At 52.7% G+C, this 17717-nt stretch overlaps 1 protein-coding gene across 1 annotated transcript; it reads right to left on the bottom strand.

Annotated features, from left to right (window-relative positions):
- Positions 1-70: 70 nt before the first annotated feature.
- On the bottom strand, positions 71-10783 carry NAXE (NAD(P)HX epimerase). The gene is given in 7 exon segments (XM_038768712.1): positions 71-374; positions 1440-1587; positions 2449-2562; positions 2675-2755; positions 2757-2786; positions 4693-4801; positions 10412-10783. Coding segments are annotated over 7 exon segments (1011 nt in total). The 5' UTR covers positions 10738-10783; the 3' UTR covers positions 71-171.
- Between the last annotated feature and the right edge of the window lie 6934 nt (positions 10784-17717).

Here is a 17717-nt window from a genome sequence, read left to right as displayed (position 1 = left end):
ATGAATGAATGTGGACCTCTCGGGCCACCCTCCCCGCCCCGACTCATGGACACAGGGAAGGGGACTGGCATCATTTCCAAATCTGAGTTTGTTATTAAACCGATTAGCGCACGGTCACTGGTGGCCGGATTCCCACACCGGTTGGGGAGAGACGGAGGGGCACTGCCCGCCTCAGCTCAGGCGCAGGACACAGTCGGTGCCCGGATACGGGGGCAGGGCCAGCTGGTACTTCTCCGCCAGGGCTGGGGGCACGAAGCGGCCCCCCAGGTAGTGGTAGCGTCCCGTGAAGAAGCGGGCGGACAGCTTGGGGGCCGTGAGGGAGACCAGCAGGTCCGGCTGCAGGCCTTCCGCGCTGCCCTTCTCAACGTCCCAGCCTGGGAGGGGGTACGGAGGAGGGGTAGGGTGTCAGCTAATAGTAATGATAATAATGGTATTTGTTAAGTGCTTACTACGTGCCAGGCACTGTACTATGCGCTGGGATGGCTCAAGCAAATTCGGTTGGACACGGTCCTTGTCCCACATGGGGCTCAGATAAGGTAACTGAGGCACAGAGAAGTGAAATGACTTGCCTAAGGTCACATAGCAGACATGTGGCAGAGCCCATAACCTTCTGATTCCCAGGCCCGTCCCCTATCCGCTATGCCATGCTGCTTTTTTTTTTTTAAATGGCGTTTATTAAGTGCTTACTGTGTGCAAAGCACTGTTCTAAGCGCTGGGAAGGTTACGAGGTGATCAGGTTGTCCCACGGTGGGCTCACGGTCTTAATCCCCATTTTACAGATGAGGGAACTGAGGCACAGAGGTGAAATGACTTGCCTAAGGTCACATAGCAGACATGTGGCAGAGCCCATAACCTTCTGATTCCCAGGCCCGTCCTCTATCTGCTATGCCATGCTGCTTTTTTTTTTTTAAATGGCATTTATTAAGTGCTTACTATGTGCAAAGCACTATTCTAAGCACTGGGAAGGTTAGGAGGTGATCAGGTTGTCCCACGGTGGGCTCACGGTCTTAATCCCCATTTTACAGATGAGGGAGGCACAGAAGTGAAATGACTTGCCTAAAGTCACATAGCAGACGAGTGGCAGAGCCCATAACCACCTGATTCCCAGGCCCGTCCTCTATCCGCTATGCCATGCTGCTTTTTTTTTTAAATGGCATTTATTAAGTGCTTACTGTGTGCAAAGCACTGTTCTAAGCGCTGGGAAGGTTACGAGGTGATCAGGTTGTCCCACGGTCTTAATCCCCATTTTACAGATGAGGGGACTGAGGCACAGAGAAGTGATTTGCCCAAATCACATAGCTGACAAGTGGTGGAGTGGGGGATTTGAACCCATGACCTCTGACTCCAAAGCCCGGGCTCTTTCCACTGAGCCACGCTGCTGCTACTCAGCCGACCCAAGTCACCCTACGGGAGGTCGGGGGAGGGAAGGGTGGTCTTACCCGAGGGGACGTCGATGCTGGCGATGGGCACCGTCACCTTGGCCAGGACCTGCAGGACGTCGGCAAACGGTGGCCGCACGGGCCCAGCGAAGCTGAAGCCGAAGATGGCGTCGACCACGAGGCTGTAGAGCTGGTCGACCAGGGCGGGCTGGCGGGGAGAAGGGGAGGGTTGGAGGGCGGAGGCAGGGCAGGCACCATCATCATCATCATCAATCGTATTTATTGAGCGCTTGCTATGTGCAGAGCACTGTACTAAGCGCTTGGGAAGTACAAATTGGCAACATCTAGAGCCAGTCCCTACCCAACAGTGGGCTCACAGTCTAAAAGGGGAAGACAGAGAGCTAAACCAAACATACTAATAAAATAAATAGAATAGATATGTACAAGTAAAATAAATAAATAGAGTAATAAATATGTACATACATATATACAGGTGCTGTGGGGAAGGGAAGGAGGTAAGAAAGGGGGGACGAGGGGGAGAGGAAGGAAGGGGCTGAGTGTGGGAAGGCCTCCTGGAGGAGGTGAGCTCTCAGTAGGGCTTTGAAGGGAGGAAGAGAGCGAGCTTGGCGGATGGGCAGAGGGATTGGGGGCATTCCAGGCCCGGGGGAGGATGGGGGCCGGGGGTCGATGGCGGGACAGGCGAGAGCGAGGTACGGGGAGGAGATTAGCGGCGGAGGAGCGGAGGGTGCGGGCTGGGCTGGAGAAGGAGAGAAGGGAGGTGAGGTAGGAGGGGGCCAGGGGATGGATGGACAGCCTTGAAGCCCAGGGTGAGGACTTTCTGGCTGATGCGCAGATTGATTGGTAGCCACTGGAGATTTCTGAGGAGGGGAGTGACATGCCCAGAGCGTTTCTGGACAAAGATAATCCGGGCAGCAACATGAAGTATGTATACTGGTATACATACTGGTATACATGCCCCTGGTATGTATACTAGGGGTGGCCCGCTTGGCAGGGGAGGGTAGGTTGACCCGAAAGGGCCCGGGGCCTGGAGAAAAGTGCGTGAGCCCACCTCGGCAGGGATGTCGGCCAGGAAAGGGATCTCCATCTTCTCACACTGGGTCACCAGGCCTTCGAAGAGCGGCCGGCTCGGCCTCTTGGGGTAATACACGGTCGGCGCGTAGCCCTGGGGGCCACGACTGAGTTGGCGGGCGGGACTCCGACGCCCCGAGACCCCCCCCAAACAGCTCTGCTCCTCAGGTTCCCCCCCGGCCCCCCCCAGTCGCCCTCATACTCACAAACATCTTGAGGTGGCGTGCACAGACCAGGCCGTCTCCCCCGTTGTTCCCGGGACCACACAAGACCAGGACGGTGGGGGGGGCTGCTGGGGAAGGAGTCAGGGGGGTAGGCCTTGGGGGGGGCGGACACAGAAAGGTTTGAGTGACATCGCCTGTCACCTAAATGTCCCATCCCTAACCGCCCGCTGCCCCAGGAGAACCAGCCCATAGCGACTCAGCACAGACCACCCACTATCCGACTCCTCTCCATCCCTGATTCTTCTCCAGTGACCCATCCATCATCATCATCAATCGTATTTATTGAGCGCTTACTGTGTGCAGAGCACTGTACTAAGCGCTTGGGAAGTACAAATTGGCAACATATAGAGACGGTCCCTACCCAACAGTGGGCTCACAGTCTAAAAGGGGGAGACAAATCCAAACATACTAACAAAATAGAATAGATATGTACAAGTAAAATAAATAGAGTAATAAATCTGTACAAACATATATACAGGTGCTGTGGGGAAGGGAAGGAGGTGAGATGGTGGGGATGGAGAGGGGGACGAGCGGGAGAGGAAGGAAGGGGCTCAGTCTGGGAAGGCCTCCTGGAGGAGGTGAGCTCTCAACACCCCTGACCCGCCCCTCTCCATCCCCCAGGGATCTAGCATCATCATCAATAGTATTTATTGAGCGCTTACTATGTGCAGAGCACTGTACTAAGCGCTTGGGAAGTACAAGTTGGCAACACATAGAGACAGTCCCTACCCCACAGTGGGCTCACAGTCTAAAAGGGGGAGACAGAACAGCATCATCATCATCAATCGTATTTATTGAGCGCTTACTATGTGCAGAGCACTGGACTAAGCGCTTGGGAAGTACAAATTGGCAACACATAGAGACGGCCCCTGCCCAACAGTGGGCTCACAGTCTAAAAGGGGGAGACAGAACAGCATCATCATCATCAATCGTATTTATTGAGCGCTTACTGTGTGCAGAGCACTGGACTAAGCACTTGGGAAGTCCAAATTGGCAACATATAGAGACGGTCCCTACCCAACAGTGGGCTCACAGTATAAAAGGGGGAGACAGAACAGCATCATCATCATCAATCGTATTTATTGAGCGCTTACTGTGTGCAGAGCACTGAACTAAGCGCTTGGGAAGTACAAAATGGCAACATATAGAGACGGTCCCTACCCAACAGTGGGCTCACAGTCTAAAAGGGGGAGACAGAACAGCATCATCATCATCAATCGTATTTATTGAGCGCTTACTATGTGCAGAGCACTGGACTAAGCGCTTGGGAAGTCCAAATTGGCAACACATAGAGACAGTCCCTACCCAACAGTGGGCTCACAGTCTAAAAGGGGGAGACGGAGAACAGAACAGCACGGCCCCAAACCCCCAACTCTCCTCCAACGATCCAACAAGGCCCGTCCGTCATCCCTAACCCTTCCCCCCGTGGCCCAACGTGTCCGATTCCCCCCCACCTTCTCCGATATCCCGGGCCGCTCGGGCGTGGATGTGTCCGAACCCCCGTGAAACCTGGCGGCGTGTGATCCGCCCCTTCCTTCCTCTCCCCCTCTCCATCCCCCCCATCTTACCTCCTTCCCTTCCCCACAGCACCTGTATATATGGATATATGTCTGTACATATTCATTACTCTATTTATTTCCCCCCTTTCCATCCCCCCATCTTACCTCCTTCCCTTCCCCACAGCACCTGTATACATGATTGTACAGATTTATTACTCTATTTATTTGTTTTACTTGTACCTATCTATTCTATTTATTGTATTTTGTTAGTATGTTTGGTTTTGTTCTCTATCTCCCCCTTTTAGACTGTGAGCCCGCTGTTGGGTAGGGCCCATCTCTAGATGTTGCCAACTTGGACTTACCAAGCGCTCAGTCCAGTGCTCTGCACATAGTAAGCGCTCAATAAATACGATTGATGATGATGATGATGATGATGATGATCCGCCCACCCTGGTGGTCCCTCTCGGGCGGGCAGGGCCCCGGGTGGACGGGTCCCCTGACCTTGGCGATGGCCGTGGCACAACTCAGTCCAGCAAGCTCCATCAGCTGGTCCACGCTGAACCGGTATTCGGTGAACAGGTCCTGGTCCACCGCCTGCGCCTCTTGCTGGCTGCGGGGCAACGGGGACGGGTGATCGGGCCAGGAAATAATAATAATAATAATAATAATAATAATAATCATAATAACGATAGCATTGATTAAGCGCTTACTATGTGCCAAGCACTGTTCTAAGCGCCGGGGAGGTTACAAGGTGATCAGGATGTCCCACGGGCGGGGCTCACAGTCTTCATCCCCATTTTACAGGTGAGGGCACTGAGGCACAGAGGAGTTAAGCACTTCATCATCATCATCATCAATCGTATTTATTGAGCGCTATGTGCAGAGCACTGTACTAAGTGCTTGGGAAGTCCAAATTGGCAACACATAGAGACGGTCCCTACCCAACAGTGGGTTCACAGTCTAAAAGGGGGAAAAGTTGCCCGAAGTCGCACAGCTGACAAGCGGTGGGGCCGGGATTTGAACCCACGACCTCTGACTCCAGAGCCCGGGCTCCTTCCGGTGAGCCACACCGCTTCTCATAAGGAAGCAGTGATTGATAAGGAGATCAATCAGCTGTATTTACTGAGCGCTTGCGATGTACACAGCGCTGAACTAAAGCGCTTGGGAAAATACTAATTAGCAGAAACATGAGCCCACTGTTGGGTAGGGACTGTCTCTGTGTGTTGCCAATTTGTACTTCCCAAGCGCTTAGTACAGTGCTCTGCACATAGTAAGCGCTCAATAAATATGATTGATGATGATGATTCCCTGCCCATAACCAACTTACAGTCTAGAAAGCAACAAGTCACCCACAGCCCCAGGAAGGCGGTGAGGACGGCGGTCCCCTTTTTACGGTATTTATTAAGCGCCGTTAGAGAAGCAGCGTGGCTCAGTGGAAAGAGCCCGGGCTTGGGAGTCAGAGGTCATGGGTTCGAATCCCGGCTCTGCCACACGTCTGCTGTGTGACCTTGGGCAAGTCACTTCACTTCTCTGAGCCTCAGTTCCCTCATCTGTAAAATGGGGATTAAGACTGTAAGCCCCACGTGGGACAACCTGATCACTTTGTATTCCCCCAGCGCTTAGAACAGTGCTTCGCACATAGTAAGCGCTTAATACCATTATTATTATTATTAAAAGCCCAGGCCTGGGAGTCGGAGGTTGTGGGTTCTAATCCCTGCTCCGCCACTTCTCAGCTGTGTGACTTTGGGCAAGTCACCTCTCTGTGTCTCAGTCGCCTCATCTGTAAAATGGGGATGAAGACCGTGAGCCCCACGGGGGACAATCCGATCACCTTGTATCTAAGAGAAGCAGCGTGGCTCAGTGGAAAGAGCCCGGGCTTGGGAGCCAGAGGTCATGGGTTCGAATTCCGGCTCTGCCACACGTCTGCTGTGTGACCTTGGGCAAGTCACTTAACTTCTATGAGCCTCAGTTACCTCATCTGTAAAATGGGGATTAAGACTGTGAGCCCCCCGTGGGACAGCGCTTACAACAGTGCTTTGCACATAGTAAGCGCTTAACAAATACCATTATTATATTATTATTAAGAGCCCAGGCCTGGGAGTCGGAGGTTGTGGGTTCTAATCCCTGCTCCACCACTTCTCAACTGTGTGGCTTTGGGCAAGTCACCTCTCTGTGTCTCAGTCGCCTCATCTGTAAAATGGGGATGAAGACCGTGAGCCCCACGGGGGACAATCCGATCACCTTGTATCTCAGAGAAGCAGCGTGGCCCAGTGGAAAGAGCCCACGCTTGGGAGCCAGAGGCCATGGGTTCTAATCCCAGTTTTGCCACTTGTGTGACAAGGCAAGTCACTTAACTTCTCTGTGTCTCAGTTGCCTCATCTGTAAAATGGGGATGAAGACCGTGAGCCCCACGGGGGACAATCCGATCACCTTGTATCTAAGAGAAGCAGCATGGCTCAGTGGAAAGAGCCCGGGCTTGGGAGCCAGAGGTCATGGGTTCTAATCCCGGCTTTGCCACTTCTCAGCTGTGTGACTTTGGGCAAGTCACCTCTCTGTGTCTCAGTTGCCTCATCTGTAAAACGGGGATGAAGACGGTGAGCCCCACGGGGGACAATCCGATCACCTTGTATCTAAAAGAAGCAGCGTGGCTCAGTGGAAAGAGCCCAGACTTGGGAGCCACAGGTCACGAGTTCTAATCCCGGTTTTGCCACTTGTCAGCTGTGTGACTTCAGGCAAGTCACTTCAGTTCTCTGTGTCTCAGTTGCCTCATCTGTAAAATGGGGATGAAGACCGTGAGCCCCACGGGGGACAATCCGATCACCTTGTATCTAAGAGAAGCAGCGTGGCCCAGTGGAAAGAGCCCGGGCTTGGGAGCCAGAGGCCATGGGTTCTAATCCCAGTTTTGCCACTTGTTGTGTGACTTAAGGCAAGTCACTTAACTTCTCTGTGCCTCATTTACCTCATCTGTAAAACGGGGATGAAGACTGTGAGCCCCGATTGGGACAACCTGATCACCTTGTATCCCACCCCAGCTCTCAGAACAGTGCTTCGCACATAGTAAGCGCTTAACAAATGCCATCATTACTATTATTCATCATCATCATCAATCGTATTTATTGAGCGCTTACTGTGTGCAGAGCACTGTACTAAGCGCTTGGGAAGTACAGATCGGCAACATATAGAGACAGTCCCTACCCAACAGTGGGCTCACAGTCTAAAATTATTATTACAGCATAGGCACTGGGGCAGATATAAACCAAGGAGGAGCAGTGTGGCTCAGTGGATAGACCATGGACCGTCTCTATATGCTGCCGGCTTGTACTTCCCAAGCGCTTAGTACAGTGCACAGTAAGCACTCAATAAATACAATTGAATGAATGAATGAATGGGAGGCAGAAGGTCGGGAGTTCTGATCTCCACTCTACCACCTGTCTGCTGCGTGACTTTGAGCAATTCCATTTACTTCTTTGGGCCTCAGTTAACTCTTCTGTAAAATGGGGATTGAGACCGTGAGCCCCATGTGGGACAGGGACTGTGCCCAATCCGAATTGCTTGTATCCTCCCCAAAGTACAGTGCCTGGTACATAATAAGCGCTTAACAAATAATAATAATAATGATGGTATTTGTTAAGCGCTTACTATGTGCGAAGCACTGGGGAGGATACAGGGTAATCAGGTTGTCCCCTGGGGAGCTCACAGTCTTAATCCCCATTTTCCAGATGCGGGAACTGAGGCCCAGAGAAGTTAAGTGACTTGCCCAAGGTCATACAGCAGACAAGTGGCAGAGGAGAGATTAGAACCCACGTCCTCTGACTCCCAAGCCCGGGCTCTTTCCACTAAACCGCGCTGCTTCTGTACCTTGGGCATGTCACTTCTCTGGGCCTCAGTTCCCTCACCTGGAAAATGGGGATTGAATGTGAGCCCCATGTGGGACGGGGACTGTGTGCAATCTGATTAACTTTTATTTACCCCGCGTTTAGAAGAGTGCTTGGCACAGAGTAAGCGCTCAATGAGCACCAAAATTATTATCACTAATAAATAATAATAAATAATGGTGGCGTTTATTAAATGCTCACTATGTGCAAAGCACTGTTCTAAGTGCTGGGGAAGTTACAAGATGATCAGGTTGTCCCACGGGGGGCTTACAGTCTTAATCAATCAATCGTACTTATTGAGTGCTTACTGTGTGCAGAGCACTGTACTAAGCGCTTGGGAAGTACAAGTTGGCAACATATAGAGACAGTCCCTACCCAACAGTGGGCTCACAGTCTAAAATCCCCATTTAACCCCCATTTTAAAGATGAAGGAACTGAGGCACAGAGAAGTTAAATGACTTGCCCAAAGTCACACAGCTGAAGCTCCCTCTCCACAAGGTTGGACACAGCCCCTGTCCCACGTGAGGCTCACATCCTTTACCCCCATTTGACAGATGAGGGAACTGAGGCCCAGAGAAGTAAAGCAGCATGGCTTAGTGGCAAGAGCCCAGCGTGGCTCGGTGGAAAGAGCCCAGGCTTTGGAGTCAGACGTCACGGGTTCAAATCCCATCTCCGCCAATTGTCAGTTGTGTGACTTTGGGCCAGTCACTTCTCTGTGCCTCAGTTCCCTCATCTGTAAAATGGGGATGAAGACGGTGAGCCCCCTGTGGGACAACCTGATCATCTTGTAACCTCTCACTCTGCACACAGTGACTGCTCAAAAAAGACCACTGTTTGATTGACTGATTGATGGGTGGAGCTGGAAGCAGGACTCCAGCTACTCATCATCATCGTCATCATCATCAATTGTATTTATTGAGCACTTACTGTGTGCAAAGCACTGTACTAAGCGCTTGGGAAGTACAAGGTGGCAACATATAGAGACAGTCCCTACCCAACAGTGGGCTCACAGTCTAAAAGGGGGAGACAGAGAACAAAACCAAACATACCAACAAAATAAAATAAATAGAATAGATATGTACAAGTAAAATAAATAGAGTAATAAATGTGTACAAACATATATCCGTGTATACAGGTGCTGTGGGGAAGGGAAGGAGGCAAGATGGGGGGATGGAGAGGGGGACGAGGGGGAGAGGAAGGAAGGGGCTCAGTCTGGGAAGGCCTCCCCCCCTCTGCTCTACCCCCTTCCCCGCCCCACAGCACTTGTGTATATTTGTACATATCTATTATTCTATTTCTTTTATTAACGACGTATTTATATCTGCAGCGTGGCTCAGTGGAAAGAGCCCGGGCTTTGGAGTCAGAGGTCAGGGGTTCAAATCCCGGCTCCGCCGCTTGTCAGCTGGGTGACAGTGGGCAAGTCACTTCACTTCTCTGGGCCTCAGTTACCTCATCTGTAAAATAGGGATGAAGACTGTGAGCCCCCCGTGGGACAACCTGATCACCTTGTATCCTCCCCAGTGCTTAGAACAGTGCTTTGCACATAGTAAGCGCTTAAAACAGTGCTTTGCACATAGTAAGTGCTTAACAAATACCAACATTATTATTATCTATAATTCTATTTATTTTGATTCTATTGATGCCTGTCTACTTGTTTTGTTGTCTGTCTCCCCCTTCTAGACTGCCAGCCCGTTGTTCAATCAATCAATCAATCGTATTTATTGAGCGCTTACTGTGTGCAGAGCACTGTACTAAGCGCTTGGGAAGTACAAGTTGGCAACATAGAGAGACAGTCCCTACCCAACAGTGGGTAGGGATTGTCTCTGTTGCTTGTACATGTTTGTACGTATTTATTAATCTATTTATTTATTTATTTTACTTGTACATATCTATTCTATTTATTTTATTAGTATGTTTGGTTTTGTTCTCTGTCTCCCCCTTTTTGGCTGTGAGCCCACTGTTGGGTAGGGACTGTCTCTATACGTTGCCAACTTGGACTTCCCAAGCGCTTAGTCCAGTGCTCTGCACACAGTAAGAGAAGCAGCGTGGCTCAGTGGAAAGAGCCCGGGCTTTGGAGTCAGAGGTCATGGGTTCAAATCCCGGCTCTGCCACTTGTCAGCTGTGTGACTTTGGGCAAGTCACTTCACTTCTCTGGGCCTCAGTTTGCCTCATCTGCAAAACGGGGATGAAGACTGTGAGCCCCCCGTGGGACCATCTGATCACCTTGTAACCTCCCCAGCGCTTAGAACAGTGCTTGGCACATAGTAAGTGCTTAATAAGTGCCATTATTATTATTAGTAGTAGTAAGCGCTCAGTAAGTACGATTGATTGATGTTTGGACTTACCTGAGGTACTTCATGGCGGCGGGGCCCGTCCCGCCCCGGCGCGCGCCGGATCCCAGAAGCCCTCGCGCCGGGCAAGACCCCAGAATCCCCCGCGCCGGGCAAGACCCCAGAAGCCCTCGCGCCGACCCGCGCGCGCCGCACCTCAGCAGCCCCAGGCCCAACCCCAGCCCCAGCAGCGCGCGCAGCCCGGACATGGAGCCTACCGCCTCCCCTCCCCCCAGCCCCCTCCAGAACCGCGCATGCGCCGAGGCTGTCTCGTCTGCGCAGGCGTCGTGGGGGTGGGGGGTGTCTCTCCTCTGCGCAGGCGCCATGCGCTCCCGGAGCATTTATTCATCCATTCAACCGTCGTCTCTCCACTGCGCAGGCGCCATGCTCTCCCGAAGCATTTATTCATCCATCCAACCGTCGTCTCTCCTCTGCGCAGGCGCTCCCAAAGCATTTATTCCTCCATCCAACCGTCGTCTCTCCTCTGCGCAGGCGCCATGCGCTCCCAGAGCATTCATTCATTCAACCGTATTCGCCTCTGCGCAGGCGTCGTTGTGGGGAGGGGTGTGTATCTCCTCCCCCTTCTAGACTGTGAGCCCCCTGTCGGGTAGGGACCGTCTCTCTATATTGCCAACTTGTACTTCCCAAGCGCTTAGTACAGTGCTCTGCACACAGTAAGCGCTCAATAAATACGATTGAATGAATGAATGAATGTGTCCTCTGCGCAGGCGCCATGCGCTCCCAGAGCATTTATTCATCCATTCAACCGTCGTTTCTCCTCTGCGCAGGTGCCATGCGCTCCCAGAGCATTTATTCATCCATCCAACCGTCGCCTCTCCTCTGCGCAGGCGCCATGCGCTCCCGGAGCATTTATTCATCCATTCAACCGTCGTCTTTCCACTGCGCAGGCGCCATGCGTTCCCAGAGCATTTATTCATCCATCCAACCGTCGTCTCTCCTCTGCGCAGGCGCCATGCGCTCCCGGAGCATTTATTCATCCATTCAACCGTCGTCTTTCCACTGCGCAGGCGCCATGCGTTCCCAGAGCATTTATTCATCCATCCAACCGTCGTCTCTCCTCTGCGCAGGCGCCATGCGCTCCCGGAGCATTTATTCATCCATTCAACCGTCGTCTCTCCTCTGCGCAGGCGCCATGCGGTCCCGAAGCATTCATTCATCCATTCAACCGTATTCTCCTCTGCACAGGCGTCGTTGTGGGGGGGAGGGGTGTGTGTGTGTGTGTCTCCTCCCCCTTCTAGACTGTGAGCCCACTGTCGGGTAGGGACCGTCTCTCTATGTTGCCAACTTGAACTTCCCAAGCGCTTAGTACAGTGCTCTGCACACAGTAAGCGCTCAATAAATACGATTGAATGAATGAATGAATGTGTCCTTTGCGCAGGCGCCATGCGCTCCCAGAGCATTTATTCATCCATTCAACCGTCGTCTTTCCACTGCGCAGGCGCCATGCGCTCCCAGTGCATTTATTCATCCATTCAACCGTCGTCTCTCCACTGCGCAGGCGCCATGCGCTCCCAGATCATTCATTCATCCATTCAACTGTACTCCCCTCTGCGCAGGCGTCGTTGTGGGGGGGGGGGGGAGAGGTGTGTGTGTCTCCTCCCCCTTCTAGACGGTGAGCCCGTCGTTGGGTAGGGACTGTCTCTATATGTTGTCAACTTGTACTTCCCAAGCGCTTAGTACAGTGCTCTGCGCATAGTAAGCGCTCAATAAATACGATTGAATGAATGAATGTGTCCTCTGCGCAGGCGCCATGCGCTCCAGGAGCATTTATTCATCCATCCAACCGTCGTCTCTCCTCTGCGCAGGCGCCATGCGCTCCCGGAGCATTCATTCATCCATTCAACCGTCGTCTCTCCTCTGCGCAGGCGCCATGCGCTCCCAGAGCATTTATTCATCCATTCAACCGTCGTCTCTCCTCTGCGCAGGCGCCGTGCGCTCCCAGTGCATTTATTCATCCATTCAACCGTCGTCTCTGCTCTGCGCAGGCGCCATGCGCTCCCGAAGCATTCATTCATCCATTCAACCGTATTCTCCTCTGCGCAGGCGTCGTTGTGGGGGGGGGGAGGAGGGGTGTGTGTGTGTGTGTGTGTGTGTTTCCTCCCCCTTCTAGATTGTAAGCCCCCTGTCGGGTAGGGACCGTCTCTCTATGTTGCCAACTTGTACTTCCCAAGCGCTTAGTACAGTGCTCTGCACACAGTTAGCGCTCAATAAGTACGATTGATGATGATGATGAATGAATGAATGTGTCCTCTGCGCAGGCGCCATGCGCTCCCGGAGCATTTATTCATCCATTCAACCGTCGTCTCTCCTCTGCGCAGGCGCCATGCTCTCCCGGAGCATTCATTCATCCATTCAACCGTATTCTCCTCTGCGCAGGCGTCGTTGAGGGAGGGAGGGTGGGTGTGTGTGTGTGTGTGTGTGTGTGTGTGTGTGTGTGTGTTTCATTCATTCATTCAATCGTATTTATTGAGCGCTTACTGTGTGCAGAGCACTGTACTAAGCGCTTGGGAAGTACAAGTTGGCAACATAGAGAGACGGTCCTTACCCAACCGTGGGCTCACAGTCTAGAAGGGGGAGACAGAGAACAAAACAAAACATATTAACAAAATAAAATAAATAGAATAAGTATGTACAAATAAAAAGAATAAATAAATAGAGAATCTCCTCCCCCTTCTAAACTTAACAAATGCCATTATTATTATTATTATTATTATTATTATCATTATTATTATTATTACTCCCCAATGTCCCACTGCATCCCCTGTCCTGAGCACCCTTCCCTGACATGATGGGGCGGAGGACAGAGACACACAACAACTTCAACGCGCGTGTTCACCTTGTATTTACCCCAGTGCATAGAACAGTGCTTGGCACATAGTAAGCACTTACCAAATACCATCACTATTATTATTATTATTCTAAGCTCTGGGGAGTGAATTCATTCATTCATTCAATCGTATTTATTGAGAGCTTACTGTGTGCAGAGCAGTGGACTAAGCACTTATTACAGTTATTGTTATAAAGAGGGAAGCAACGTGGCTCAGTGGAAAGAGCCCGGGCTTTGGAGTCAGAGGTCGTGGGTTCAAATCCTGCCTCCACCACTTGTCAGCTGTGTACCTTTGGGCAAGTCACTTCACTTCTCTGGGCCTCAGTGACCTCATCTGGAAAATGGGGATTAAGACTGTGAGCCCCCCGGTGGGGCAGCCTTATCACCCTGTAACCTCCCCAGGTCTTAGAACTGTGCTCGGCACATAGTAAGCGCTTAGTTCATTCATTCATTCATTCAATCGTATTCATTGCACGCTTACTGTGTGCAGAGCACTGGACTAAACGCTTGGGAAGTACAAGTTGGCAACATCTAGGGACGGTCCCTACCCAACAATGGGCTCACAGTCTAGAAGGGGGAGACAGACAACAAAACAAAACATGTGGACAGGTGTCAAATCATCAGAATAACTTGTTACTTGTTACTTGTCACTTCCCAAGCGCTTAGTCCAGTGCTTTGCACACAGTAAACGCTCAATAAATACTATTGAATGAATAAATTTTGTTAATATGTTTTGTTTTGTCCTCTGTCTCCCCCTTCGAGACTGTGAGCCCACTGTTGGGGCGGGACCGTCTCTATATGTTGCCGACTTAGACTTCCCAAGCGCTTAGTCCAGTGCTCTGCACACAGTAAGCGCTCAATAAATATGATTGAATGAATGAATGAAATAGAAGTAAAGCTAGATGCACATCATTAACAAAATAAATAGAATAGTCTCCCCCTTCTAGACTGTGAGTCCGCTGTTGGGTAGGGACCCTCTCTATATGTTGCCAACTTGTACTTCCCAAGCGCTTAGTCCATGGCTCTGTACACAGTAAGCGCTCAATAAGTACGACTGAATGAATGAATATGTACAAGTAGAATAAATGGAGTAATAAATCTGTACAAGCATATATAAAGGTGCTGTGGGGAGGGGAAGGAGGTGGGGATGGGGAAGCGGAGAGGAAAAAGGGGGCTCACAGTGCTTAGAACAGGGCTCGGCACATAGTAAGTGCTTAACAAATGCCATCATCATCATCATTATTATTATTATTGAGTGAATGATGACTGACTGACTGATTGACAGTGAGGTGGGGGAAGAAGGAGTCTCCCGGATTCAGGGGTCCCAGTTCCCAGCCGTCCCATTCATAGCCCCTCCCGGGGCCCGACACTGGAGCTTGTCCGGTGACCAACTGTCGCGGCTCCGGTGTCTCCATTCATTCATTCATTCATTCATTCATTCATTCATTCATTCATTTCTCCCCCTTTTAGACTGTGAGCCCACTGTTGGGTAGGGACTGTCTCTATATGTTACCAATTTCTACTTCCCAAGCGCTTAGTCCAGTGCTCTGCACATAGTAAGCGCTCAATAAATACGATTGATGATGATGATGATGATTCATTCATTCATTCTCCGTGCCTCTTACCTCATCTCTCATTCATTCATTCATTCAATCGTATTTATTAAGCGCTTACTGTGTGCAGAGCACTGGACTAAGCGCTTGGGAAGTCCAAGTTGGCAACAGCTAGAGCCGTTCAATCAATCAATCAATCAATCATATTTATTGAGCGCTTACTGTGTGCAGAGCATTGGACTAAGCGCTTGGGAAGTACAAGTTGGCAACATATAGAGACGGTCCCTACCCAACAGTGGGCTCACAGTCTAGTAATAATAATAATAATGATAATAATAATACTAGCATTTATTAAGTGCTTACTATGTGCAAAGCACTGTTCTAAGCACTGGGGGTAGATACAAGGTAATCAAGTCCCTACCCAACAGCGGGCTCACAGTCTAGAAGGGGGAGACAGACAACAAAACAAAACATATTCGCAAAATAAAATAAATAGAATAAATATGTACAAGTAAAATAAATAGAGTAATAAATATGCACAAACATACATACATATGAGAAGCAGCGTGGCTCAGTGGAAAGAGCCCGGGCTTTGGAATCAGAGGTCATGGGTTCAAATCCCCGCTCCGCCACTTGTCAGCTGGGTGACTCTGGGCAAGTCACTTCACTTCTCTGTGCCTCAGCTGCCTCATCTGTAAAATGGGGATTAAGATTGTGAGCCCCCCGTGGTACAACCTGATCATCTTGTAACTTCCCCATCGCTTAGAACAGTGCTTTGCACATAGTAAGCGCTTAATAAATTCTATCATTATTATTATTATATACACCCCCTCTGATTGGTTCCGCCCCAGGTAGCCCCGCCCACCCTCCGTACTAGCCCCACCCCTGACCCAGAGAGCTCCGCTCCCCTCTGATTGGCTCCGCCCGAGAGCTCCGCCCACTCTGATTGGCCACGCCCCAGAGAGCTCCGCCGCTCTGATTGGCCCTGCGCCAGATAGCCACGCCCACCCTCCGGACTAGCCCCGCCCCATCCCAGAGAGCTCCGTTCCCCTCTGATTGGCTCCGCCCGAGAGCTCCGCCCACTCTGATTGGCCACGCGCCAGAGAGCTCCACCCCTCTGATTGGCCCTGCGCCAGATAGCCACGCCCACCCTCCGGACTAGCCGCGCCCCATCCCAGAGAGCTCCGTTCCCCTCTGATTGGCTCCGCCCTAGAGCTCCGCCCACTCTGATTGGCCACGCCGCAGAGAGCTCCGCCCCTCTGATTGGCCCCGGGCCGGATAGCCCCGCCCACTCCCAACTTGTACTTCCCAAGCGCTTAGTACAGTGCTCTGCACACAGTAAGCGCTCAATGAATACGATTGAATGAATGAATGAATGAAAATAGAATAAATAAGTCTCCAGCCGCCGGGGCGCCAGGGTCCCCCGACCGGTTCCCAAGGGAACCCTCGAAAGTGTCACACACACACACACACACACACACCCATCCTGACTCCGGAAGGTCCAACATACCCTCAAGGCCCGCCCCCATAGCCCCGCCCACCCTCCGGACTAGCCCCGCCCCTGCCCCAGAAAGCAACGCCCCACTGATTGACCCCCCCGTGCCATATAGCCCCGCCCACTCTCCGGACTAGCCCCGCCCCTGCACCAGAGAGCACCGCCCTTCTGATTGGCCCTGAGCCAGATAGCCCCTCCCACTTGCCGGACTAGCCCCTCCCCATCCCAGAGAGCTCCGCCTCTCTGATTGGCCACGTGCAAGATAGCCCCTCCCACTCTCCGAACTAGCCTCGCCCCTGCCCCAGAGAGCTCCGCCTACTCTGATTGGCTCCGCCCCAGAGAGCTCCTCCCACTCTGCTTGTCCACGCCCCAGAGAGCTCCACCCCTCTGATTGGCCCCGCGCCAGATAGCCCCGCCTACTCTCCGGACTAGCCCCGCCCCTGTCCCAGGGAGCTCCGTCCCTTCTGATTGGCACCGTTTCAGAGAGCCCCTCCCACCCTCCGGACTAGCCCCACCACTGCCCCAGAGAGCTCCTCCCCTCTGATTGGCCCCGACCCAGAGAGCTCCGCCCCCTCTGATTGGCCCCGCCCCTGCCCCGATAGCTCCTCGCCCTCTGGTTCCTCCCCACAGAGCTCCGCCTATCCGCCGGACCAGGCCCACCCACCCTCCGGGTCAGCCCCGCCCCCTCTGATTGGCCCCGCCCCATTCTCTGGACAAGCCCCGCCCACCCTCCGGACTAGCTCCACCCACTCTGATTGGTCCGGCCTCAGAGAGCTCCGCCCACTCCCTGGACTAGCCCCGCCCCTCTGACTGGCCCCGCCCCACGGAGCTCCGCCCACTCCCTGGACTAGCCCCGCCCACCCTGCGGACTAGCCCCGCCCATGCCCCGATAGCCCCATCCCTCTGGTCTGGCCCCACCCCTGCTCCAGAACTCCGCCTTCCTTTAGGATTAGTCCCGCTCCACCTCCTCTGGATTGGACCCGCCCCCCGAGAGTCCCGCCCACCCTCTCGATCGGCCCCGCCCCCCGAGCTCCGCCCACCTTCTGGATTGGCCCCGCCCCGATAGCTCCACTCACCCTCCGAACTATCCTGGCCCCTGCCCCAGAGAGCTCCACCCCTCTCCGGACTGCCCCCCACCCCTTCCGTTACTGGCCCCGCCCACCTCCCGTTCTAGCCCTGCCCCAACCCCGAAAGCTCCGCCCACCCTCCGGATTGGCTCCGCTCCAGAGAGCCCCACCCACCCTCCGGACAAGCTCCGCCCCCGATTGGCCCCACCCCACCCAGAGAGCTGTGGCCTCCTCTGATTGGCCCCGCCACGGAGAGCCCCGCCCACTCTCTGGGATAGCCCCGCCCACCACCATCCGGTCTGGCCCCGCCCCTGCTCCGGATTGGCCCCACCCGAGAAAGCTCCACCCCCCTCTGATT

Source organism: Tachyglossus aculeatus, chromosome Y4 (genome assembly GCF_015852505.1).
Source record: "Tachyglossus aculeatus isolate mTacAcu1 chromosome Y4, mTacAcu1.pri, whole genome shotgun sequence".
Classification (NCBI taxonomy): Eukaryota; Metazoa; Chordata; class Mammalia; order Monotremata; family Tachyglossidae; genus Tachyglossus; species Tachyglossus aculeatus.
Note: the sequence above shows the minus strand (reverse complement) of the source record. Positions and strands in the feature narration are given on the sequence as shown.